The 27,454-nt window shown below is 42.2% G+C and overlaps 1 protein-coding gene across 4 annotated transcripts in view; it reads right to left on the bottom strand.

The window, feature by feature from the left end:
- Positions 1-27,454, bottom strand: part of Mo25 (calcium binding protein Mo25) — a 70,806-nt gene that overhangs the window by 38,508 nt on the left and 4,844 nt on the right. The window contains exons 1-2 of one of the 4 annotated variants that reach the window (XM_068355421.1): positions 20,825-21,016; positions 6,756-6,897 (exon numbers count right to left, since the gene is read on the bottom strand). In XM_068355421.1, coding sequence (XP_068211522.1) covers positions 6,756-6,857 — 102 coding nt within the window. In that variant the 5' untranslated portion in view covers positions 6,858-6,897; positions 20,825-21,016. Of the gene's footprint in view, positions 1-6,755; positions 6,898-20,569; positions 20,595-20,699; positions 20,725-20,824; positions 21,017-27,454 lie in introns of those variants that run through there. The other 3 variants (XM_068355425.1, XM_068355422.1, XM_068355424.1) reach the window with 3 other exon arrangements.

Raw genomic sequence — 27,454 nt, 5'->3', positions numbered from 1 at the left:
GTGGTGGGAGTAACAGTTGTGTGCGGCTACCATTAAAATCATCTCAGAAATGGACACCAGAATTTATTTTTCCCTGCCACACTGACCTAGAATATTAACAGGTGATACTGTTCCAACTTGCTTGTTTACGTAGGCCACTACAGCAGTGTTGTCACTCATCAACACCACCGAGTGACCGGTCAGAAGAGGGCAAAAATGCTAGGAAGGACTAGGAAGGCTGCCTTCAGCTCTAACACATTATTATTACTAGGTATGCTATAACCCCAGTTGGAAAAGCAGGATGCTTATATAAGCCATAAGTCAAAGGGCTCCATCATTAAAAAAATTGCCCAGTAAGGAAAGGAAATAAAGAAATAAATGAACTAAAAGAGAAGTAATGAACAATATAAAATATTTTGAGAATAGTAACATTATACAAGATCTTTCACATACAAACTACTACATAAAGAGAGACTTATGTCAGCCTGTTCAACATAAAAGCATATACGGAAAGTTTGAACTTTTGAAATTCCCCTGAATAGGAAGATAATTCCACAATCTAATCATAGCTGGAATAAAACTCCTAGAATACTGTGTACTATTGAGTTTTTGATGGAGAAGGGATAAGAATTAAAATTAACTGCAAATAGACAAATTCATAGATAATTTGTATTTTTCCCTAAAGAATTAACTGTTAACCTAGTATTACAAGCAGGATGGTACTGTCTGGGAAGATTTGAATGCATTATGGAGCATGCATAAACTACTAATTGAACGACAGTGTGTTAGAGATTAATATCTAGATCCGGAATAAAAAATTTAATAGACGAAAAGTTCTTGCCCAACAAATTATGATGAGATTCAGCAACTGAAGACCAGACAGGAGAATAGTACTTGAAACGAAGAAAAAAAATAAAGAATTAAAACACTTCAGAATATATTGATCACCGAAAACCTTAGACTTTCTCAATAAGCCAATTTTCTGTGCAATTGAAGAAACAGACCAAATGTGATTCACAAAAGTAAATTTGCTATCAAGAACCATACCTAATATTGTAAGTCGTATTGTTGGAAAATTATCAATGTAGAGAAGCCACTGTTCTTAACCTACTTACAATCATACTCGAGTTTCGTTAGGGTTCAACTTCATAGCCTATAACTTGCACCATACCCTAATTTAAGCTACATCTCTATTAAGGGACTAAGCAACCCCAGATCTACATTCAGGAGATGAAATTGATGCAAAGAAAGCACAGTAGTATCTGCAGATGCAATAAGCTTGTTTTCTAGGGCAAACAGCAAATCATATGCATACAGTATGAAAATTAAAGGACCAAGAACACTATACTCACTGCGGTGCCCCATCAACCACTTTGTAATAAAAAATTACCCAAAAATTAAAAAACGAACAGATGATTACCTATTTAGATGTTTTGCCAAAATACATTCAAAAACTTTAAATATTATGGGAGGTATGGAAATTGGGCAGTAATCAGCTGGACTAGAGCGACCACAAACACATTTATATATTGGAGTACAGAAACAATACCAATTCTCCAACAAGTGCTAAAAGAATCTCTTCTTGCTAACTAGCAGAAAATAACAGATATCTTGGGAGCAAAAATAAATCAGCAGCATTTATAAAAAACAAAGGAAAAATACCATTTGGGTCTACACCTCCATAAGCATCAAGGTCTATTATTATTATTATTATTATTATTAAATGCTAAGCTACAACCCTAGTTGGAAAAGCAGGATGCTATAAGCCCAGGGGCCCCAACAGGGAAAATAGCCCAGTGAGGAAAGGAAATAAGGAAATAAAGAAAAATAGAACATTTTAGGAATAGTAACAATATTAAAATAAATATTTCCCATTTAAACTATAAAAACTTCAACAGAACAAGAGGAAGAGAAACTAGATAGAAAAGTGTGCCCAAGTGTACCCTCAAGCAAGAGAACTCTAACCCAAGGCAGTGTAAGACCATGGTACAGAGGCTATGGCACTACCCAAGAATAGAGAACAATGGTTTGATTTTGGAGTGTCCTTCTCCTAGAAGAGCTGCTTACCATAGCTAAAGAGTCTCTTCTACCCTTACCAAGAGGAAAGTAGCCACTGAACAATTACAGTGCAGTAGTTAACCCCTTGGGTGAAGAAGAATTGTCTAGTAATCACAGTGTTGTCTGGTGTATGAGGACAGAGGAGAATCTGTAAAGGATAGGCCAGACTATTCGGTGTCTGTGTAGGCAAAGGGAAAGAACCGTAACCAGAGAGAAGGGTCCTATGTAGTACTGTCTGGCCAGTCAAAGGACCCCATAACTCTCTAGCGGTAGTAAGAGTGATTTAATTTCACAAGACTGAAAAGCTAAAGTGAGGAAGAGTTTCTTATTACTCTACTTACTGCCGAACACATCAGCTGAAAGAGTTACCCTTTCCTTTGGACAGTGAGTGACAGAGCTATCTGTTGCGTTTACCCCCAAAAAAGAGTGCCCACCACTTATGTTCCTGGGTTGTACTAGAAAGGGTTTCATTTATGGTTACATTGTATTGGTATGGTTCTGGCAGTCATGCTTGGACCACTATCCCAAAATCATGATGAAGGTGAGCTCCCAAACCTTCTATGGATGCGTCTGGTGATGGTGTTAAAAGAGTGCAGCCTCTTGAAAGATATGACTTATCTAGTCACTATTCCAAGTCCTTTTTGGTCCCTTTTACTATCAATACCAGCAAGAGGGGATGGTCAACATATTGAAACCAATGCTTCTCAACTCCCATTGTAATGACTGAACGATGAATTTGATCGCACTGCACCAGATGTAAACGTCAGATGTCCTAGAAATCTCTGCCACTGATATAACGGCAGTTGGGACTGAGGAAGGGGAGAGCTACCTTTATCAGGTAGGATACTCTGTCTTAGTATGGAAAGATCAACCCACACTTCATATTGATGTTCATACAGAGGTATGGGAGTCTTTGCATGGGAACTAGTAAAGACTTCTTTCAATTCATCAGGATCCCTACATCGTGACAAAACAAGAGAAGGGTTTCTTCTAAGTCTGCCAGTATGAGCCAATCATCTAGGTAATAGAGGTGGATGCGGTTGGCGTGTGCCCATGCAGAAACTAAAGTGAAGACTCTTGAAATAAGAGAGTGCAAAGCAAAGTACCCGAAACTGGTATAGTGTAACTTGTTGGCGACGACCAATCGAAGGTACAGTATTTCAGGGAAGAAGGATGAATCAGGATCTGAAAATCTACATCCTTCAGGTCAAACATAATCATGAAGTCAGAAAGCCTGATCGCTTGCCTGACCGTAACAGCTATCTCCATTTTGAACAGGGGCAAGAGGTTGATGACGGGCCTCCAGCCTACATACCCCTTCCCTACAAGAAAGCTGATAAATGAAGAATCCTGGAGAGCTGTTGTCGGCTTCCTAAAGAGTGCCCTTCTCCATCATAGCCAGGACATCTACCCCAAGGGCGAGATCTTTTGCCGATCCATGGCAATATGATGCTGACGTTGCTGATGGTAAAATTAGTGGAGGGGGAGAGGAGGAGTTACAAAAAACAGAGGACGTCCAAAGTCTATTCCTTAGCTCCATGGTACAACCCCATCCTTCAACTGGTTTTCAGGCATCTTCTCACTGGGAGTTGTGGGAGGCTTGCCCTCGCTAACAGGGTCATCGTCCTCAAGCTTTCCCTCTGCCTCCGAGAGACTTTTGACAAGCCTGAAAAAGCTGACTCGTCCCCCACTTCAAGATGGATAGAGGTTGGTGAGGGTTGGTCTTCTGTGGTAGTATTTCGGGCTGCGCAGCTGTCATAGCATTTGCTTATGCAGAGGTGGAAGAGGACTTCTGTTGGCTGGGGGAGACAGCTCAGTGCAGGAGCAAATCCTGAATTTCCTTCGTCCAACTCTCAGTCACCGTTTCTACTTCTCCCCCAGGGAAGAGAGATGGTCCCCTTTTCAAGGCATTTCGTAAATTAAGACTTATACAGTGACTGGTGCGCTAGGAAATCTATCACACACGGCGTTATGTCTCCAGACACAACTGACTTACTGGTTAGCCCTTTGATGAGGAAGGAATTTTAGGACCCTTGCTCCAGTAAGGACCACATCCCTCATGACTCGCCTCTTGTCTGGGTTGGACAAGACCTCTGTGTTGGCCATGAAGTCAACTGTACCTGACCAGTGGTCCAACCAGATGTTACCATAGCCGTGGCTTTCATTGTTGACACTTTTGTTGCCAAGAAGGAGACAGAGACTGTCTCCAACCGATCTATCAGAACACCCACTTAAGGTTACTACCGCAGGTTCCTTGAGAAGAGGGGAAAGTAAGACACCTTGTGTCCGGTACTACTTCCTGTCTTGAGAGATGCTGGTGGAATTAAACGAGATGATTTCCCTGAGGAAAATTGGGCATCTACCCTGTTTTGAGATTCTGCAACCAAGATCGACCACAGAATCTTTAAAGGAGGTTTAGAGGCTAGAGGTACCGGGTGCCTAACAAAGGCAGTACAGTAGTCAACCACCTTTCCTTCCTTCAGAAGAGATGAAGGGGCTTCTACAAACCTGTTCACTCTACGAATCGAATGCGTTGGAGAACCTACAAAAAGGTGGAGTCAGACTTACCTTGTCAGTGTCTGGGGCCTTGGGTCTGGCCAGATCCGGGAGGATTCCTTCTGATTCATCGTCAAAATCAAAATCTCATCTCTTAGACCGTACCCTGTTGGCCCTGAAAGATTGTCATCGTCGTGTTCTCAATCTCCAGCCATAAGAGCGGAATGTCAATGTAGTTGCTCGACTGACCTTTATGGCCTGCAAATCCTGGGAGGTCCTTGGTGTCTGACGTCCGTTGGAGGATCTATATTCCTCTTTGGCTTTGCATCCTTGGTCTCCGTCTGACAGGAAGCCACAACCAAGGGTGAAAGGTGGATTCCAGAACGTTCCCTGTCCTCTACTGGTTCTGGTTCCTTCATTGCAGATGCATGTGTACTCAATAACTCCACCCTACTCTTCTTAATGGAGGGGGAGCAAGTCAAAGTCTTAAATTCCAAAGGTGAAAGCCTATAATTATCCACCAGGGTAACATCCCAAGGGGATAAAGAGCCTTTATGTATCCTATGTCTGTTGTCCCCTCTAGGAGGTGTTATACAAGGCCTTTTCCTGTTACACCTCCATTTTCCAACTTTTAACAGGACTAGATGCATATCTAGAAACTTTGGGTCAAACTCTGGCAGAATAGCCTTTGCTACCTTCGGTTTCAGGGTTGGCAACGTCTTGGGCGCAGGTCCTCTGGTTTTGGTGCGTCTCGGGGATCTTTGACCTGAAGAAGGGTCTTCCGACAGACAGCAGGACGCACTTCTGAAGAAGAAGCTTCTTCAGAAACGAGTGAAGATAACGCATGTCTAGATGACATGCATCCACGCGAGGCACACTCATAGGGCGAACAATCACATGAATTGTATTCAGGGTGTACGAATCAGTGTGTCTAGAGGTAACTTGTTCTTGGTGAAGTAGATAATGGTCTGAGAGACGAGCGCTCTTCGTAGGTGTGCTAGAGAAGCGCATTTGGATGAGGCGCTCAAAGGTAAAGCTCGTCCACGTGAGGTGCACACAGGTGAAGCACGCCTGGACGAGTCGTGTTTAGTTGACTCTCGTCAGGTTGGGGCTCGTCTAGGCGAGTATCTAGGTGAGGCACCTAGCAATGCGATGATCCTCCACTGAAGAGGATGGATTAGACAAAAGATAAGGAACAACCCTACTGGCATACTCCAAAAAGCTACACTCCGAAGAACTCCTTCGATGATAGCGAAGGTCAGGCACTTGCTTCCCTTATACTCCAATCGGAGAGGCAGGAGCTGAAAGGTGCTTCTTTCGGGATGGGCGTCTGGACAACACTTCCTCCAAAGCCTCGAAGATGGGATGGGGACCTCTACAGACTTCTCCGCAGACACCAAAGGGCCAACATGCTTTGATACAGGGGGTGGGGGCTGCTGCTGCAGGTGAGTGGAAAATAACAGCCTGCTTCAGGCATTCCTTGGAAGGTGGTCCCGTCAAGCCCAAAGAAGGCCACATTAAATGTAAGGCATCACTAACCAGAAAAGATGGCTTTCCCAGGGGAGGAGGCCCACACTTTTCACACGGGCAAACCCCCTTGCCACAGAGCTAAAAGTCACCCCTCCTCTATGCTTGTTCCCCAGAAGAGGGAGAAAAGTTGGAGGGAAGAATACTGGAGATGGAAGAAGGGAGTTAGGCATTCTTTGACCTCGAGGATGACTACAAAGTCCTCCACCTGCTATACATGCCCCACTGGGAAGGTGACCACTCCAAACACTCTTCACAAGGGGAGGCCTGACTGCAGGCACGGCAAAGCCGAGGAGGATTGCAGCCCTTGCACTCATAAATGTGCCTAAGATCTTAGGCAGCACCAAAGGACAATTCTCCATATCCGTCGGCCTTCTCAGAAAACATACAATTTGCTGACAAGATAAAAATGAGATAAAGCAAAATTAGAAGTCTGCCAATTTTCACAGCCAGCAAGAACATCAGTCCTCAATGACAGCTGGAATCAAAGTGGTTTGTTAGTGAGCAAGCAGGGGAATGGTGCTGCCCCTGCTACTGGAAGGTGGTTTTTTATTTGTTTAGGAACATATCACTGCTGTTAGGCTGTGATGAGACAGCCCATCGCATTATCAAATTATCTTGCATGACTAATAAAGTTAAGACACAAAAGGCCAAACAAGGTTTAGCATCAAATCTGTAATATACCCTTAACATACCTTTTCAGCCTTCTTATCTGACCGTTCGAGTGCTGTAAGAGCATCCTTAAGTGCTTTGGATACCTCTTGGGGACTCTTGGGGCTCTTGCGAAAAAGGGACATCGCGCTGGCCTTCCTCCCCTGCCCTCTATAACACCATCACCTATAAGAAATATGAGTGCCTTAACAATATTTCACTTCAAAACATATTTATAAGCTTCATTCATATCAAAGAAATGCTAATACTTCATTTATGAGAACATTTTGTCAGTTAAAATATATTTAATAATTTACCATCTTAACCACTTGAAGGAAAACTTACTGATCCACAGTGGATCTATTGCAGGTTACAGCCAATGCAATTAGGATTGCATCATCTAAGCAGTAAAGAATATTTCAGCATCTTATAATAATTAACTCTCTGCTATTTTATGTTGACTCTTTAGGGTACAGACCCCTCTAATTTACCTGATCTCCTCGTTTGGGGAGAAAGATTGGTCGCCGACAACAAACTACAAATACCACAAATTCTTCACTTTTAAAACAGAAGAATCAATTACACTTAGATATGCGGGATGCCATAAAACCGTTATTTTATTATTTAGGCTACAGAAACTTTAGATATATTCACCAATTTCATTGCCCAAAGAATATTTCATATTATAAGTTAGCAACTTAAAAAAGTACATCCTGAACTTCAGCACAAATAAACAATACTTGATAACTTATAAATGTGTGTACTTACTAAACTAACCTTGAGGAAAAACATTATATTGTAGCGTAAAAACACTGATAAATAACTCAATGTCATAAAAAACTCTTATTCTGACAGATAAAAATTATAGATAATCCAATAAGATTATAGAGGCACCATAATCTCATTAACTGTCACAGACCATTGATAAAATCCTGTAATCTATCATCACTGCATAGCATACAACAAATTCTACAACTTTGCATTATATAAAGCATGACTGCAAGTGCATTTGTAGTAATGTACACACTTCAAAACTTACAGGGAGTGGACTGAAATTTTTCATAAGTTGCAAAAGTGCAAAGTATTAAACACAACTATACTATACTGTACGCTATAGAGTTATGGGGTCCTTTGACTGGCCAGACAGTACTAAACTGGATCCCTCTCTCTGGTTATGATTAATTTTCCCCTTAGCCTACACATACACCGAATAGTCTGGCCTATTCTTTACATACAGTATTCTCCTCTGTCCTCATACACCTAACAACACAGATTACCAAACAATTCTTCCTCACCAAAATGGTTGACTACTGCACTGTAATTGTTCAAGGGGCACTTTCCTTTTGGTAAGTATAAAAGAGAGACTTTGGCTATGATAAGCAGCTCTACTAGAAAGACACTCCAAAATCAAACCATTGATCTCTAATCTCGGATAGTGCCATAGCCTCTGTACCAAGGTCTTCCACTGTCTTGGATTAGAGTTCTCTTGCTTGAGGGTACACTCAGCACACTATTCTATCTTACTTCTCTTGCTCTTGTTTTGTTAAAGTTTTGATAGCTTATAAATGAAATATGACAAATTCGTAGATAATTTGTATTTTTCCTAACTATACAAACCTTAGCTATTTAATAGGAGTATTACTTTCGGCGTAGCTGAAATGACGATCATTAAAATTTAACGAGGGTTTACTACCCACACTGCTAGTTACGGGGGGTAGGGGAGGGTAGCTTGCTAACCCCCCCCTCCCCCCCACACACACACACACACCTGTGCTTGAGCTCACTTTGCTTGGAGGTAGGACTTCAAGGGAGATAGGGCTGGCGGGCAAGTTTGGTTAAATAGCTAAGGTTTGTATAGTTAAGAAAAATACAAATTATCTACAAATTTGTCATTTGTTCCGTAATTGACATACAAACCATGCTATTTAATAGGGGTGACTCACCCATTAGGAAGGGTGGACGTCCCAGCCAATCTGGCTTTTTGGCTTTGCCCGGGGGCTCGTTATTTGAGTGTGTAAGCACCCATGAAATAAGGAGTCCCTGCACCTCGCTAGAACCTGTAACGCAAGGACTGCGGCCTACGCAAGCTATGTGTGAAGGTATGAAGAAGTGCGACTCGTCCTAGGAAGTTGTTCTGAAGTTCTTTAGATGGAAACTTGTAAACTAGGACTTTCCCAATACCACCTCGTCAGGGTATGGGGACGTAACAGTATTAATCTTAATACTAGGAACACAAGGAAGCATGGTTTACCTGCAGTGGTTTGAGGCCAGCTATGCAGAGAACCCAGGATGTTGCTTTCCCCACGAGAGGGGATGATGAAGAAAAGAATAAGGGCCAGTCAAACCTTTTCATTCATGCAGACTAAAACCAGGTAACAATGGCCTCAACCTTCTGCTACTTGTCCAATAAGGAGCTTGAGGTTTTAAACCAGCTGTTGTGCGTATCGAGCCTCCTGTGGGTCACGTCTTGCAGGTAGTGGGCTGTGAACATTGTTTGACGTTTCCACACCCCAGCTTGAGGAACCTGCTTCACTGAAAAATTTCTTTTGAAGGCCAGGAACGTAGTTATGACCCTGACATCATGTGCTCTAGGGCGACATGACGGAGGAGAAGCTGGATTCAAGGCCAGGTCAATGACCCTACGAATCCATGCAGAAATAGTGTTCTTGGTGACCCTACTCTTAGTCCTTCCTGTGCTGACGAATAGTTCTGGCACATGAGGACGGACTGCAGCTGTTCTTTTGAGGTATAGCCTCAAGCTCCTTACTGGGCATAGTAAGAGATGGTCTGGGTCATCTGTTACAGAACGGAGACTAGAAATCCGGAAGGAGTCGAATCGAGGATCTGCCACTCCAGGATTCTGAATCTTAACAATAAACTCAGGGACGAAGCTGAACGTTACCTCCCCCCATCCCCTGAATGGGCGATGTCATACGAGAGACCATGAAGTTCCCTGACTCGCTTGGCCGAGGCCAAAGCTAGCAGGAATACCGTCTTCCAGGTTAGGTACTGATCTGATGCCTGGCGTAATGGTTCATAGGGAGGTCTCTTAAGAGACCTGAGAACTCGAACCCCGTTCCATGAGTAGAGAAAGTTCTAGCGATGAAGAAATGTCCATTCCTTTGAGCCTGAAGGCTAGACTTAAGGCTGAGCGATAGCCTTTCACTGCCGAGACTGAAAGGCGCATTTCTTCCCGCAAATACACGAGGAACTCCGCTATTGTTGGAAGTGGCATCGAGTGGAGAGATGCCCCTTCCACGACACCAACCACAGAAGACTTTCCACTTTGCCTGGTAGACTGCTGCCGAGAACTTTCGCAGGTGTCCAGACATCCTGACAGCAACTTGCTGCAAAAATCCTCTCTCAGAGAGGAGATGCTGGATAGTCTCCAGGCGTGAAGTCGTAGTGAGCCTACGGCTTTGTGGAAGATGTTAGCATGTGGTTGTTTGAGTAGATTGTGTCGTGGAGGGAGTTCTCTTTGTAGCTCCGTTAGGAGTTGCATAAGGTCCGGGAACCATTCCGCGTGATGCCATAGCGGAGCTATGAGTGTCATTGAAAGATTGACCGACGTTCTGGTCTTGTTGAGTACCCTCCTCATCAGACAGAACGGGGGAAAAGCGTAAACGTCGATGTTGCCCCACCGTTGTAGGAAAGCATCTTGTCAAAGAGCCTTGGGGTCTGGGACTGAGTAGCAGTACAGCGGGAGCCTGAAGTTCAGGGCCCTTGTGAAAAGATCCACAGTCGGAGAACCCCACAAAGTCAGGCCTTTGTTGGCTACTAGATGATCCAAAGACCACTCGGTACTCACTATCTGAGACGCTCTGCTCAGATTGTCGGCGAGCACATTCCTTTTGCCCGGAATGAAGCGTGCCGATAGTGGTATCGAGTGGACTTCGGCCCATCTCAGTATCTCTACTGCTAGATGGGATAGTTGCTGCAAAAAAGTACCTCCTTGTTTGTTGATGTAAGCCACTACTGTACTGTGGTGATGTCACTCATCACCACCACAGAGCGACTTGCCAGGTACTGTTGGAACTGTTGAAGGGCCAGAAAGACGGCCTTCATCTCTAGGAGATTTATATGGAGGTACTTTTCTGACTCTGACCTGAGGCCTGAGGTCGTGTGGTGCAGCACGTGGGGCCCCCACCCTTTTTTCGAAGCGTCCGAAAACAGCATCAAATCCGGGGGGAGGACGAGAAGATCCACTCCTTTTCGTAGGTTCTCGTCTGCCACCCACCACTGGAGATCCGTCAGTTCCGCAGGTCCCATGGGGGTCTGGATGTCCGGGGAATCATACCGTCGACCCTTGATTCCACCGGGACTTGAGTCGCCACTGGAGGAATCTCATCCTGAAGCGACTGTTGGGAACTAGACGAGCCAGCGATGAAAGGTGACCGAGGAGACATAACCATGATTGGGCTGGAAGTTCTTCTCGTCTGAGAAAAGGCCTTGCGACCTTCCTCAGCCTTGCTATCCTGTCATCTGATGGGAAGGCTTTGTGGAGATTGGTGTATATAATCATGCCTAGGTATACCAGTCTTTGAGTAGGAAGCAGTGAGGATTTCTCGAGATTTACCATGATCCCCAGATCTTAGCAAAGTCTCAGAAGTTTGTCTCGGTGTTGAAGAAGGTATAACACCGAGTCTGCTAGGATTAACCAGTCGTCCAGATAACGGAAGAAACGGATGCCAATCCTGTGTGCCCACGATGATATTAGGGTGAACACTGGTGAAAACTTGTGGTGCTGTGAAGAGACCGAAGCACAGCACCTTGAACTGGTATTTTTGTTGCCTAGGCTGAATCTGAAGTACTTCCTTGAAGACAGATGGACTGGGATCTGGAAGTACGCGTCTTTTAGGTCCAGTGTACAACATGAAGTCTTGCGGTCTTACTGCTAGTCCGACCGTGTCCGCCGTCTCCATGTTGAACGGAGTTTGTTTGACAAACTTGTTCAGAGCAGAGAGGTCGATGAATGGTCTCCAGCCTCCCGGCACCTTCTTTACAAGAAAGAGTCGACTGAAGCCTGGAGATTCGTCAAGGACCTCTTGGAGAGTGCCTTTCTTCAACAAGGTCTGGACTTCCGCCCGAAGGGCTTGCCCCGTTGCCGATCCCATGGCAAGGGAGCTCAATGACACTGGATTCGTCGTCAGGGGAGGTAGAGATGTTATGAACGGGACGCGATATCCTAGACTGATTACGGAAATCGTCCAGGAATCGGCCCCGAGTTGCTTCCACCTGTCTGAGCAGCTTTGTAAGCATCCCCCCCCACTGGTGGACATGCAGGGGGACAGCCTATTTTAGCGTTTGCAGCCTCGGCTGCTCCCTCTAGGATTCTTGCCTCCCCTGGAGGACTTTTTGCCTTTCCTATCCTTGACAAGAAAGGGCTTAGACACCACGTTCTTCACTGCTGTCGTCGTTTTAGCGGTCTTGACTGGACAGGACTGCTGTGGTGCTGGAGGCTTATAGGGCTTAGATGTTAAAGCCCTATGAAGGAGGGAGTCTTGATGAGACTTCCTCCACCTGTCAGTGGCCTGTTCCACATCCTTAAGCTCAAACAAGATGGATCCCTCTCAAGAGAAATGTCTGAGCCTATTGATCTCGGTGCTAAGGACCTTCTGATGGAATCTCTCAGCTACCGCATCCAGATGTTTCAGGATGGTGTTTGCCCACAAGTTCGAGACTTGGTGGGCCAGAAACTCGATCGTGCGAGTACCTGAGAAGAAAGTCTCCAAAGCTTTCCTAGTACGTTCTTTGGAGATGTCCTCAGAACATATCAGGATACCTAAGGTCCCCAACCAGATGTCGATGTGGCTTGCATAGCATGCTTCGCAACTTCCTCCTGGTTAAGGATCTCGGTTGCCGAGAATGAGACCTGCCGGTTGGAGTCTCTCTCAAGAGGGATTCGCCTGGTAAGCTCTTCCAACGAGTGGTGAAGCGGAAGAGCTAAACAAGGCTCCTCAAGGATCTCGAAGTACCTCCTCTGCTGTACGCGAGGAAGTGAGAGGAGCTTGTTGGTGGCACTGGAACGGTTGGAGGAGGACATCTCGGAGAGCTGTACAGAGATCTTGTCCCTGGTACTCTTAACCCCCCGAGACCAGGGCAAAGCTGCACTGGTCTTGGAAGGTTTCTGAATACCGGATACACGGTCCAAGACCATGTCCTTGCCCTCTCGAGAAGGGATCTCTGGATCAGAAAACCCGTTGAGAGCCCTGATTAGAGTCAGAACTTGTCAGAACGCATGTTCTGATTCTTGCTGTTCTCCTCCTGATGTAGGACTTGCAGCGAAGTCTCCTGTTCCCAAAGGATCTTCTTGGGGAAAGTCGCGGACGTTCTACGAGTGGCTAGTTGGCTCCATCCTGGTCCTAATAGAGGACTTCGGTAATGTTTTAGAGTCCTTAGATTCCTTCCTAGGAAGGATGTAGGACTCCAACATTGACAAAGATGGCAAGTTCCTTCCAGTACCCACCTGAGAAGACATCTCAGCGCGAGGAGAGGTTTCCCTCATTGGTGCGATGGGGGAAAGTCTCTCCTCGCGTGACTCCCGAGGACGGGAAATCTTCGTCCGACAGGGAAGGAGAGATAGTCTGGGAGAAAGAAGGAACCTGCCTCAAAGGCTTGCGTGGAGTCAATTTAGCCCTTGGAGAAGTTACCGCATCTGGAACTCCCCTTTTTCTCTTCAAAGGGGTAGAAACAGCCAAGGATCTGTGACCTAATTCAGAGAAGACAGGCTTGAACGCATGTGTTACGGCTCTGATTAGTGCACCGAACGAGGGCTGTTGGCTGACAGACATACTCCTTGAAGGGACAGGTATTGAAGGATCCCTGGGAGGAGTTCTCATTGGTGGGTTCACCTGGAAAGGCTTTGGGATCCTGGACCCCTCTAGATTTTTCCCTTCCCCCACAATGCGCGCTGGGGACCTTGCCGTGCGTAGTTCAGCAGTCTCGCGTGCGGGAGGATATTGACGCTCGCGCGGGGGAGCGTAATGGTGCTCGCACAAGTGAGAATACCGGGAATCGCGCGGGAGACTGCTGGTGCGCGTGCGGGCGGGAGACTGATGGCGCGCGCAGGATCAAGCCGTTGAGTGCGCGGGCGAGAGTTTGCGCGTGCCTGAACCAGTCGTAGGGCCCGCGCGCGCAGGAGAAAGACCCCTAGCGCCCGGGCGCGCAGTTGAACCCCGTGCTGCTCGTGGGCGCGAAACTGCAGGAGAGGATGGGCGAGGGCGCGCATTCCTCGTGGATGTGTGCATGTGATGGTGAGAGCTGGTGCGCAGACGAGTGCTGGCGCGATGGCGTGTGGGAGAAACCAACCTAGTTGACTTTCCAGTAGCGCCCAGATCAGAAGATCGTGGGTGCGCAGGAGAGATGACTGCTGGGCGTAGGCGTTGGCGCGCGGGAGATCGCTGGCGTGCAGGAGGTTGATGGCACGCAGGAGAGCGCCGACGCGCAGGTGAGGATTGGCGCGCAGCTGGGCGTGGGCGTGTATGTTTATGCTCAGGCAAAGCCTGGCGTGCAGGAGAACGTGGGCGCTATGCGCATGAGTGCGTGCATAGCGCATAGAAGAGCTGTGCTCCTGTTGGGATGTATGGGCGCGTTAGTGCATATGCCCTTGATGCCCTGTGTTAGGGCTTGTTGACGGGGCCTGACGAGCTACAAGAGCGTGATAGTCAGGTTACGTTGGTGCATAGCGGGTATCTGGATGCAAGAAGAGTGATGGCAGGTCGGCAGATCTGTCGGGTGGAAGGTCGACGTGTCCTTTAAAAGGACGACCTTCCACCGAAGCAGATCGCGAACGATCTGCAGAGAGGTCCAGGACCAATGCAGGTGCAGTGATGGAAGATCGGTCTAGAGGCTCCTATGCGGGGGACTGCATCGAAGAGGTTGAACCAAAGAGGCGCCTCCTCACAGCAGGTGAAGGAAGGCCTCTCTGGGGAAGAGGAAGGCGAGCCTTGCGACGAATGTGCCCTCTGGGGGCCGTAGGATCAGCAAGCTGACCTTCCGCAGTCCTCCGAAGAGGAGTCTCTGTAAGTGAACTCCCCCGAGGGAAAGAAACACTAGCAGGAGAGACTGTTGGACTAGTTTCTCCCTCGATGGATGAACAGGAACGGGAGAAACTAAGCCGTCAGCTACTGTAGGGTTTGAAGAGGCAGAGGTGATGGGTGATACCACACTGGATACCTCTGACACCACAATTCTGAAAAGAGACAGAGGATCAACCTCTGTCAGTGACGGTGATTGCTTGACAGCGGCACCCAATCGGATGTAGTTAAGTAAAACCTCCTTGGAGGGCAAACCCTCAAGCCCCAAGGAGGACCAAAGCTGAAAAAGGGGGATTAGTGACATATCCTCCCCCAGGGGGCGAGGTGGAGCTGCTTCGCTAGGGGAAGCAACGTCATCTCTCGAGCACCGAGTTTGGTAAACAGTACATCGGTCTACGCTACCACTCGGAGGTCTCTCGAAAGAGACCGATTGAGTGGGAGCTTTGGAGGAGGTTTGGGCAACGGAAGAAGAGGCCTTGGGTTTTTCTCCTTTCAAAGAAAACTTCGAAGGAGAAATATCCCTTTTGGACTTCTTCCGTCGTCGCGAAAACCTCTCCCACTGGAAAGTAGACCACTCCCTATACCTGTTATTACTATCACACCGTTGGCCCCTACAGGAAGGGCAAAGGGCGTGAGGATCGGTCTCAACCGCTGACATGAATGTTCCACAGGGGCGGTCGGGAAACCCAGGACAGGTGCGCATATTCGCAGAGGCCAACTTCACACACAAAACTGGAAAAGAAAAAGCAAAAAAGCATTAGATGGCTGCCAAATGACGGCGAGGATGAAAGCAGACACGTCTGACTACCATAAGAGCCGAGAGCAAAGTGGGGCTCAAGCACAGGTGTGTGTGAGTGGGGGGGGGGGGGGGGGGGTAGCAAGCTACCCTCCCCTACCCCCGCTAATTAGCGGTGTGAGTAGTAAACCCTCGTTAAAAATTAATGGCTCGTCATTTCAGCTACGCCGAAAGTAATACCCCTATTAAAAAGCTAAGGTTTGTATTCCAGTTACGGAACAAAATGTTTTATTTTTCCTTGTTTCCTTTCCTCACTGGGCTATTTTTCTATTGGAGCTCCTGGGCTTATAGCATTCTGCTTTTCCAACTAGGGTTGTAGCTTAGCAAGTAATAATATTAATAATAAATAGAAATGAAGATGTATTTGATAGATTAGTGTAAGTAACACATCTGAGTTACAGTACATCTTTGTATAATTTCTCCCTCAGATTCCTATTAGGAAATTAATACTGTAATGCCAGAGAGTAGAGATTACGAAGTATATTAATCAGTGTGTACGACTAAAATGTCATTTGCTCATGTGAAGTTCTGGATGAACACTTTACATTAGTAGATTTTCAAATGCTGTACAATATCCTAATGAAGAGAAAGAGAGAGAGAGAGGAAAAAAAAAAAGGTGCTATCAACATAAAACAAAAAACACCCTTACCTTGTGGGGACTCGCTTCCAACTGATTAAAAATTTTCACAACTATTTTACATTCATTTAATCTATTGGTGACTGTCTTTACTTATTTCTATTCCAAAACTAATAACAGACCCTCGGTCTTCGCATATCATTCCCTAATTTCTCTGGTTTCCTGGGAGATACCATGTCCCAATTACTGTCCCTTATCTTCTCTGTAAAGACAGGATGCAAGATTATTGTAATTTTCATGTCTCATAAGTAGATGAGGCAAAGAATGCTGACTTATAAAACCAAATTGGTATTGTACTATATACTGTGTTCTACAGCACATACTATATACTGTGTTCTACAGCACATACTATATACTGTGTTCTACAGCACATAATATATACTGTGTTCTACAGCACATACTATATACTGTGTTCTACAGCACATACTATATATAGTAATGCTATTTCATTCCCACTGCTCCAAATAAAGTCTATAGAAATAGCATATTGATCAAATAGATGTTTGAGCCATATTTTTGGCTCAACAAAAGCTTCACATTCTATTAGTACAAGATTTCCTACATTTTACATTTTATGTAGCTATATAGTGTGAGCCATTTTATTCTCGCATTAATTCATCAAAAACTCACTTTCATTTGGTTTACTCTTTTCAATTTCTGTCTTTCATTGGGCCTTGGGTTCAACTGAACTAAACATGCAGTGAAAAAGTGACAGTCGAATTTTGTGGTTATGATTATCCATGATCTATATGTAATTGATTTTGTTATACGTATACAAGTCATGAGCAGTTTCCATTTTGTAATGGAGTGATTCCGATGAATCCTATTTAATTTTAACCACTTAATTATTTGATACTTTTCAAACGATTCTTTAAACTTATGATATGCTGGAGTGACACGAAGAACTTTTCCTGATACTGTACTGATTGAGTGATTGCTGATGTTGGCATAAGATCAACACTTATACCTTTCACAATCCTTGGCCTGTGGTAATCTTTCACTGATCAAATTTTTAAATGGAAAGACCAATAATTCAAATAGGGATGCATTCCCAATCTAACAAGACTAATCTATGACAGACAGAGTATTAGTTATTTAATATACTGTAGACATATATGTGCATGTAATAATATAAAAATATGCAACAAATAAGAAGCATACATACATATACCAAAGGCACTTCCCCCAATTTTTGGGGGGTAGCCGACAACAACAAGAAACAAAACAAAAAAGGGGACCTCTACTCTCTACGTTCCTCCAGCCTAACCAGGGACTCAGCCGAGTTCAGCTGGTACTGCTAGGGTGCCACAGCCCAACCTCCCACATTTCCACCACAGATGAAGCTTCATACTGCTGAGTCCCCTACTGCTGTTACCTCCGCGGTCATCTAAGGCACCGGAGGAAGCAGCAGGGCCTACCGGAAGCATAAAAAGATATATTACTTGAATCCAGTGGATTGACTTTTATAGGTAGTAGGTTGGCCAGGGCACCAGGCCCCCATTGAGATATTACCGTTATGGGATCCTTTGACTGGCCAGACAGTAGTACATTGGATCCTTCTCTTGGGTTACGGCTCACTTTCCCTTTGCCTAAACATACACCGAATAGTCTGGCATATTCTTTACAGATGTTCCTGTCCTTATAACCCTGACAACACTGAGAATGCCAAACAATTCTTCTTCACCGAAGGGGTTAACTACTGCACTGTCATTGTTCAGTAGCTACTTTCCTCTTGGTAAGGGTAGAAGAGACTCATTAGCTATGGTAAGCAGCTCTTCTAGGAGAAGGACACTCCAAAATCAAACCTTTGTTCTCTAGTCATAGGTAGTGCTATAATCTCTGTACCATGGTCTTCCACTGTCTTGGATTAGAGTTCTCTTGTTTGAGGGTACACTCAGCCACACTATCTAATTTCTCTTTCCCTTGTTTTGTTAGAATTTTTATAGTATATATTGAAATATTTATCTATATGATATTGCTGTTCTTAAAATATTTCATTTTACCTTGTTTCCTTTCCTCACTAAAATATTTTCTCCATTAGGGCCCCCGGCCTTATAGCATCCTGCTTTTCCAACTTGGCAAGTAATAATAAGAATAAATGGAGAAACGTTACACAAAGGTTGGACGACTATTGCATTGTCACAAGAAATATGAACCCTCTACAAACACTTCAGACCAAACGCTTTGCTATAGTCTGGGTAATCTGAGTAAAACTTTATCTATGACCTATTCAGATACTGTACTTAGATGTTCGATGAATCTGAAAATTGTCCTAGGTGAGTTCAATTAAGTTTATAGGCAGCACACTATAAAAGAAACAGTTCCCTATGTTGGGTAAAGAAAGTTTTAAAATGTTTACTAGTGCTGCTGCACAGGTAAAGATTTCCCGTACTTCAATTTCTACTTGCCATGAGTGCAATAAAAAAAAATGGCTAGTGGGGGTCTGTGATTTAATTACAACAACGTACGGCTGCCCTGCCACCTTGTAGTGGAACTCGAGGTGCTTATAATCAGATGGAAAAAAATTAGGTATACCTTTACTAATGTAGTGAAACTACTAAACACTGTAACCCTCAGTTAATTTAGTTTTGGAATGATAAAATTGAGTTTTCATTTTTGTTTATCAAAAATAAGAAAATTTAAAAATTTCATTTGCAGCCTGCAAATAAAGTATCTTTCGTACCCAAGGTAAGGTTTTGGGATTTCATATTTAACTTATAAAAAAACAAATAATAAAGAATTAAAACAGTATTTTTAACACGTAGCCAAGTAACTTTTCAATTTATATTTAGATTTACATATTGTCAATTTATTACAGTTATACTGTATAGGAAAAGGTAAAATTACCAGAAATGAATGTATAAATGGATGAAAGCTCTGTAAAGAAATTTGTGATTAACAGTGTTATTATTAGGTCTGACTACTATAACCATAGTCCATTTGTTTTAGCGATGTAGATTTGCACCGACTCGCAGCGGTGCCCTTTTAGCTCGGAAAAGTTTCCTGATCGCTGATTGGTTGGACGAGATAATTCTAACCAATCAGCGATCAGGAAGCTTTTCCGAGCTAAAAGGGCACCGCTGCGAGTCGGTGCAATTCTACATCGCTAAAACAAATGTACTATATCTACTACAATGTACCAAAGCTACAACTTGAGTAAAAAATCCACAGAGGATCAAAGAGTCTGCCTATTACAGCTGGAAGAAATTCTAAAATACGTCCAATTATTCATCTGGTTATTAGAACTAGACCAAGGCCAATATAGAGGAGGTCAGGCGGTGAGGAGATTTACAGTGACTCACCTCTCTCAGCGGGCCTCAAATCACCCCCATGCGATCAAAACAAACCACGATCTTGTGTTTCGGGCCTCATCTCTGGGCAGATGAGGCCCGCTAATTTGCCTCGGGCATTTCTCTCCGCCCGACCTCCCCTATATTGGCCTTGAATTAGACGTACAAAATATTTGAGAGGACTGCTCCCCACCATACAGTCAACAAATCGTATCGACACGAAAATAATTAAGGATTGTTAAAAGTTATTGGAGCTAAGATTTATCTGAACTGTAAGATCTCGACTTTTCAAATATGCAGCAGCAACATTGTATAACAAGTTCCTATTTGATGGCCAAAGGACATGCTATTAAGGCTTTCATGATATCTTATGTTACTGCAAATTATAAAGGATATTCAAAGACTTAATTAAAACCCAAAATAATTTAAATTAATATCACCCCTCGGACTAAACCGTAGCATGCTAAACATTCTCCTTCCTAACCCAACCTAGGAGTGTCCTTATTCCGCACCATTATACTTATTCAACTGGCCTAGATGAAGTATTTGCACTCATCAGGCTTTAAACTACCTATTTATCTTAATGTTACTGATCTTAACACATTTTATTTTCCGTCATTTCCTTTCCTAAATGGGCTATTTTCCCTGTTGGGGCCCTTGGCCTTTTTGCACCCTGCTTTTCCAACTAGGGTTGTGGCATAGCAAGTAATAATAATAATAATAATAATAGCAGCACAGATATGATTATACCAAGATTAGCAAGACCACCAATGACATGTAGTAGCCTAGCCAGACTACTCAAGTCTCTCTGTTCGGTGTATAAAATCATATTATAGGCCAGGCTAGGATAAGAAAAATAGTCGGACAGGATGCTTATGTAAAAATAAATCAACGAATTTCTTCATACAAAATATGAAATGCCTTTAGGCTAGTTTGTTTACCAACGTTGATGCAATGGCCTCCCGTAGCCTACGATTTGGTTCTCCTGTGCCTTACTTCCGCATAGGGTTCGTATAAATCCAAAAAACACTGTAGGCCTACGTCGATAACCTCAAGTTACAACCTAAGACACTATCAGGATCCACAGCAAAGGACTAACCTACTTAAACAGGAACAGGATAAGTGACTGGAGAGAGCGAGCGAGGTACACAAACACACACACACAGCCTTGAAAACGACGGCCTTTAATTGCCTTCCAGGTGAGCGCAATGACCTTCAACCCTAATTACCTCGAGTGACTCCACAGCCAGGACCCAGACCCCGCAAAAAGAAATGCAAATGAAACGAATAAGCGAGAAGAGGCAGGCCTGGGGAAGATCGTTCCCGAGCCACGCCATATTTCGTGCCATAATACCTGCGGTTCTGTGTTTTCTTTATCCTCTTCCTCTTCTTCTTCTCGAAGTTGACTCAGGAGTCGAAGTCAAAATAAAATCCTTTGGAGAAACGGGGCCGAGAGAGAGAGAGAGAGTATCTCTCGATATCTTATTATCAGTACCCACAGACTGCAAATGTTCGGAGACACTTTTACTACGCCATGGCTACGGACTGGGCCAATCGGAACGCCATTTCATAGCGGGCGGCCAATCGAAACTGGCCATAACGTCATAACGCCGTGTTAGATCAACCTGGCCAATCGTCGCTCGTGAAATAACACCAGCGCCAATCGTAATCGGGGGATTTTAAGGGCTGTCTAAGTTTTCTTATAAGATTCGGGATAGACAGGAATGTGAAGATAAAACTTGTTTATCTATAGCCATTATTACTCCTTTATATTGTAAATATATAAATTGGGAAAACAAGATGTAACAATGACGTAGATATATTACCGCGTATAGAAGGAAAATTCCTAATTGATTTCGTAGTCGTTTTGCAGTGTTGACAGATGTTGCTTTTTGTTCTTTAAAAATTATGAATAGACAGAAGAAATTATCAGAACAACTTATCTAGTCTTTATATTAATGTAAGAAACATAAAATATATATTAACCAATACTACAAAATTTCAGCGGTAAATTTGAATGGAAGCCCTTCGTGAATCAGTACGAAAATTTATATACATTATTTTGTTGTGCAATGTTTAACTCTTTGATAGGAAATGTTACTTATTGATTTGATTTACGAAATATTGTTCATGCGACTCACTACTAGGGCCGTGGAGGCCATTCAGTACAAGGGTGCATGTGGAGGTAAACTTTCTAGTCTATACAGTCCCTTGCATAATGGAAGAGAGCTAAAATAAGTTAACGCAGCCAGGGATCCAAGGTTTATTCTACATATGCATTAGTAACAGTAATCACTCAACATATAGCGTGTCTATTTACTAACCGTTGAAATATTATCTAAATAAATATAGTTTTCTATTTCACTGTTTATATGATCAACATAACACCATTTGATTCAACACACTATTTTATCTTTTTAAAGTTTATATATGAAAGATATATTTTAGTGTTTTCAATGTTCTTAAAATGTTTTATTCTAATTGTTCATTACTTCTCTGTAGTTTATTTATTTCCCTATTTTCTTTCCACACTGGACTATTTTCCCCTGTTGGGACCCATGGTCGTATAACATTCTGCTTATCCAACTAGGGTGGTAGCTTACCTAATAATAATAATATAAAACAAAATGGCTTTCTTATAAAAGAATCCATTGTTTTTGGTGGAATATATTTATATATGAAATATTATGGACTCAAATTCATTACGATATATTTCTTGCAAATGATAGGCAGTGATGCAACGTCGCTCAAACAAATAATGTAAGGTTACCATATTACCAAATCACATTGAAAATAAATATAGAAAAACAAAATTAATAGCTGTAAACAACTGGCTCATGTCAAGATAAATCTTTATTCTACAATATCTTTAGAGGATAAATTGATTAAAGTAATTTGCATTTTTGAGGGGTATTCTGTAAATGTGAAATCCTCGTCTAAACAATTTCTTGGATTGGTTACGATTTTTGTGTTTTCGTGCAACCAATCTGCCTATTGCTACAGAAAATATACAATAAACCATAAAATTTCACATACTCTTACTACAAAAAAATTATCTAATGTGATTAATTGTAATCCATATCCTTTAAGACTACGCTATTCTACCATGCTTTTCTATCCATGCAGAGAGAGAGAGAGAGAGAGAGAGAGAGAGAGAGAGAGAGAGAGAGAGAGAGAGAGAGAGAGAGAGAGAGAGTTTTGCAGTATAAATGATGACGGAGTATACGCAGCTAGATAAACAAAAGATTTACTTATAAAAATGCCTTACATTACTGAAACTATACGAAAAATATGCGTAAAATTTTCCTTTATAAATAAAAGAAGAGTTGAAGAAAGGAACGAACCAAAAGCTTGTGAATTTTCATTGGAGCCAACAATATATACGAATGACTTGTAAATCTTACATACAGGTTATGCTCATGAACCAAGAGCCTGAGCTGATATATAAACCCGTATATAAATAAAAAATGGCTCTAGTAATAGCAGATTAGATCAAGATCGTTAAAAATAAGAGAAAGTGTAAAATTCAGAGAATTTCCTCTTTTGGCCCTCACATTTAGTAGACGAAATTAGACTTTAAATAGTAATCATATTCTATGTTTCTCTATGGCCTTTCTTCACTGGGCTATTTTCCTTGCTGGAGCCCTTGGGCATATTGCATCCTGCTTTTCCAACTAGGGTTATAGCTTGGTAAATAATAAGAATCATAATAGCAACGACAACAACAACAACAATAATAATAATAATAATGCCACATCGTCAAAATATAATTTGCGTGCCATTCTCGAAGTTCAAATCTAGCGGGACGGATCAGGAATCGTGACACCCATTTGTGCAGGTACAAATCAATATTTCCGCTTGTTATTTTTTTCTATTACCAGGAGGGATTCTTTGGTTCTCGTCTATTAAAGGGATAGCTTACTTGATCTGCGAACGCCTGTAGGGGAAAGCATCAGAATACAAGCATAATATTTAAATTGAAAAGAAAGTTTATAATTGAAGAAGTCAACGTGTTTTTATTAGTAATTCATAATCAGGCAATTCTATAAAACGCTATTAAAAAAAACTCGATGGATATTCCTGTTCATGTATGCGGTTTTATGAATGAAATTAACATCTGTTTAGCTAAACTGCAGTGACCTCCCTTCTTCAGCTAGCAATGTCCTTCAAAGCTTTCCATCTTCAAGGCAAACTAAGCAAACAAACACACTTACTTAATTCACACGACCCCTTACCAAAATAATACGTCATAGCACTTTACCAAAATACTATTAGTCACCAGGGACGATCTTCTTATCCAGAGGTATTTCATATCTTTTCGTTATCGACAGTCTTAGCTCGGGCGTATGGCTACCAAATACGTAGATCAATAACATAATAACATTACGTAACAGTAATATGCAAAAACTAATAAAATACGGGAATATTTTAATATTAATTTGCAATATTGTTATCATTATACCACTTATGTGATACTTGTGTATATGCGTTGTACAAAGAGATTATTATAATCTCGTTCAAAAGCACAATCGGTAACTATCACGTGAATTGAGAATGATCGATGTTTATTTTCGTGTTTTCATCTTTTCTCGGCTCGTTTTTTTACGACACATTTGACCTTTCCCTGGAAAAGTCACATAATGTGTGGTCGTAGGAAAGAAATCTTAACGTTTTAACGTAAACGATCTTGGCTTTTGCGAGTTAGACTAAGGTTCAGGTCGTGGAAAGTCATCCTTGGAAAGAGCGGAGCTCATGGCCTAATAAGAGGAACCCCCCCCCCCCCCCCCCGCATGGTTGAAACATGTGACGTAGATCACTCCTTGTATGTGATTTGCATTTATATGAAGGCTGCTCATTCTTCGTTCCTTATACTTAAAAAAAATAAGTATTAGTATTTCAAAGCGGTCAAGATGGCAAATGAATTGCGTTTCTCTGTCTAATTACCCGTTGAGATGATTTAACAGTATATAAGTCCACATTTCTTAGAGAAAACGTTAAACGTCCAATTAGGCCAATTTGAATAGTGCGATCAGTCTGCGAAAAATCGAACGTTTCTTTAACAATTGCAAAATAAATCTTTAATCCTTGAAGGAATTGCCTCTGCCACTACTTCTTTTCTCATCCAACTATGTTATTTTTTGTAAGATTTCCATTTTAATCACCTCCATCCGATACAAATTCTGTATACAGTAACACTGTAAATATCGTCAAATGTACAACTATAATAAATTTATCAAGCAGAGTATCAAAATAACCAAGAATAGGAAATAATTGGGGTTATATCATGTGAAATCCGGAACATACCAGATACGAGATAAGATGCGTTCAATTGAAGGAATAGAAGACAGTTAATTGACAAAATGAACCACATCATTTAAATCCAGATTATTCTAACTCAATAGTTTCTTGTAGTACATGCAATCTCAACATCTTTGTGAGCTAAGGATGGATGGGTTTGGGAGAGTCTATAAGTCTACCTGCTGAGTCATCAGCAGCCATTGCCTGGCCCTCATTGGTCCTAGATTGGGTGGAGAGGGGGCTTGGGCACTGTCCATATGTACATATGGTTAGTTTCTGGGGCATTGTCCTGCTAGCTAAGGCATTTTCACTATTCATTGTTTCTGCCATTTATGAGTGGACTTAAACCTTTAAAGCCTACAGTTCACCGTGTGAAGTGTACTGATGACACTACCCCACTATGGGGAATGAAAGAAACAATTATCCGTACTTTGTCAATATTTGCCATGGGATAATTTCAAGTTTTTTTTTTTTTTTAAGGGATAAAAGGGGCTTTGTCAAGTAACCTCTACACTTGGGGACAAAGGGAATTTAACTCGATATTCGTGCATGGAAATGATAATGAAAAGGTGACCTTAGAGTTAATGAAATTCAGGAAGGCACTGACACTAAGCAATTGGAAAAGATAATTTGTTAAAGAAAAATCATTGGAATTTCCACTATTACAGTAAACTACAAACAGTGCTAATACTTATCGGATAAAGGACTTGACATTCACATCTCTAACCCTCTCAAGCAACAAAGAAAATACGTGCTTTTACAAAGATAGTCGAATAAGATGAATAATTTTGCATTGGGTGTCAAAACAATCAGATATTGTTCTTCACTTTCAAGGCTTTTCCCCTTTGATGTGTTCATTTCTCTTACGGCCAGTTGTGGGGCAATCTTTAAGAAAAAAAAAAGAAAAAAAACAATTCGTTGATAAGTATTGGATTTTTTGCTTTGAGTGAAGAAACAGGGTTTAAAAGAAGTGAGGAAATCAACACATTCATTTCTTTATATAACGTTCCAAAGCATCAGCCACCCGTTGAGATACTACATCTAGAGAATGATTGGGTCCTTTAAATGACCAGATAGAACTGTAACGGATGATGGATCCCTCTCTGGTTACAGCCCATTTTTCCTATGCCTACACATGCGCCTTATAGTCTGGCCTATTTTTTATATATTCTCCTCTTTCCCCATACACCTAACAACACTAAGATAGAAATAAAATCCTCCAAGTGGTTATATCTACTGCACTGTTATTGTTCAGTGGCCACTTTCCACTTGGTAAGGGTAGAAGAGACTTTTTATCTCTGGTAAGCAGTTCTTCTCGAAGAACACTGTGAATTGAATCATTATTCTCTAGTCTTGGGTGGTGCCATAGCCTCTGTACCATGGTCTTACACTGTTTTGGGTTAGAGTTCCCTTGCATGAGGGTACACTCAGGCACACTATTATAGTTGTTTCCTTATTTCCTTTCCTCACTGGCCTATCTTCCCCGTTGGAGCCCTTAGGCTTATATTATCCTGGTTTTCCAACTAGGGTTATAGGTTAGCAAGTAACAACAACAACAACAACAACAACAATAATAATAATAATAATAATAATAATAATAATAATAGTAAATCTCACCACCACGAGGAAAATGGGCCTACTGTTTCAGGAGAGTTTGTTAATAAAATCAATAACAAGGATTGGCAAATATATATGATTAAATCTATAATAACATATAGGCTACATTACAGACCTCAAAGTATAGTGAAACAACCACAGACCATACCAGTCAAGGTTCGAACACACAAAACCAATGAGGTCTTAAACCTAGGGTTGTTACATGTTACTTCAAAGTTAAGAAAAATACACATTCGTTTGATAAGATTAATGAACCGGAAACCAAAATGTCTAAACCTTCCCAAGACACTGATCAGTAGCTTTATCATTGACATTTAAGATACAATCTTCCTTATGCTGTAGGTCTTTGGTTACAAATGTTAATATAAAAATACCTGAGAGTAGATCTATTGTTGGTGAATATATTGTCCTTGACAATAGTGTAATTCAATGCCAGGTGTCTCTAAGGGAAAGTCTGTTCAAAGGAGTTCAAAAGCATACAGTTAATTATTTTCAATCTTAAGAGGAAAAAATACTACGTGATAAATACGTTGTTAAACAGCAATTATAGATGTAATGTGCCTTTTAATTTCATTCGAAAAGATAAACTTTCTGTGATGTTAAGTTCCCGTAATAATTGGGTTACTCACCTAAATGGATTGCTAGGGATAGTCACCAGTGATGAAAGGGTGATTATGATAGGTGATCTAAATGCAATAGTAACATGAATAAAGATGGTATTGCTAGTAGAAATACATTGCTGGAGTAATTGCAATCTATAAAAAACCACACGAAAATGTGTCTTGAAAAGGATTTGGTTACTGGGAATACTCGATTTCGAAATATTCATATGTATTATTGTCTGAGGGAAACTGGCATGAAAGAAGATTTTGTTAGATTGTGCCACTAACTGTAGCTGAAAGAACAACTTGGCGGGTGTTATTTGGGTTAAAAGGAGTGACTAATGACATATCTTTCCACTGTGGTTATGGTGTCATGGAGACATGCTAGCCTCTTTTAAGTAATTTAGACTTTCATACATGGAGAAAATGAATGTACTTTGGACTAGGATTTTGTCACAGGAGTGGAA

Source organism: Palaemon carinicauda, chromosome 31, assembly GCF_036898095.1.
Source record: "Palaemon carinicauda isolate YSFRI2023 chromosome 31, ASM3689809v2, whole genome shotgun sequence".
NCBI classification, from domain to species: Eukaryota; Metazoa; Arthropoda; class Malacostraca; order Decapoda; family Palaemonidae; genus Palaemon; species Palaemon carinicauda.
The sequence above is the reverse complement of the archived record's forward strand: the minus strand, read 5'-3'. Positions and strand labels throughout refer to the sequence as shown.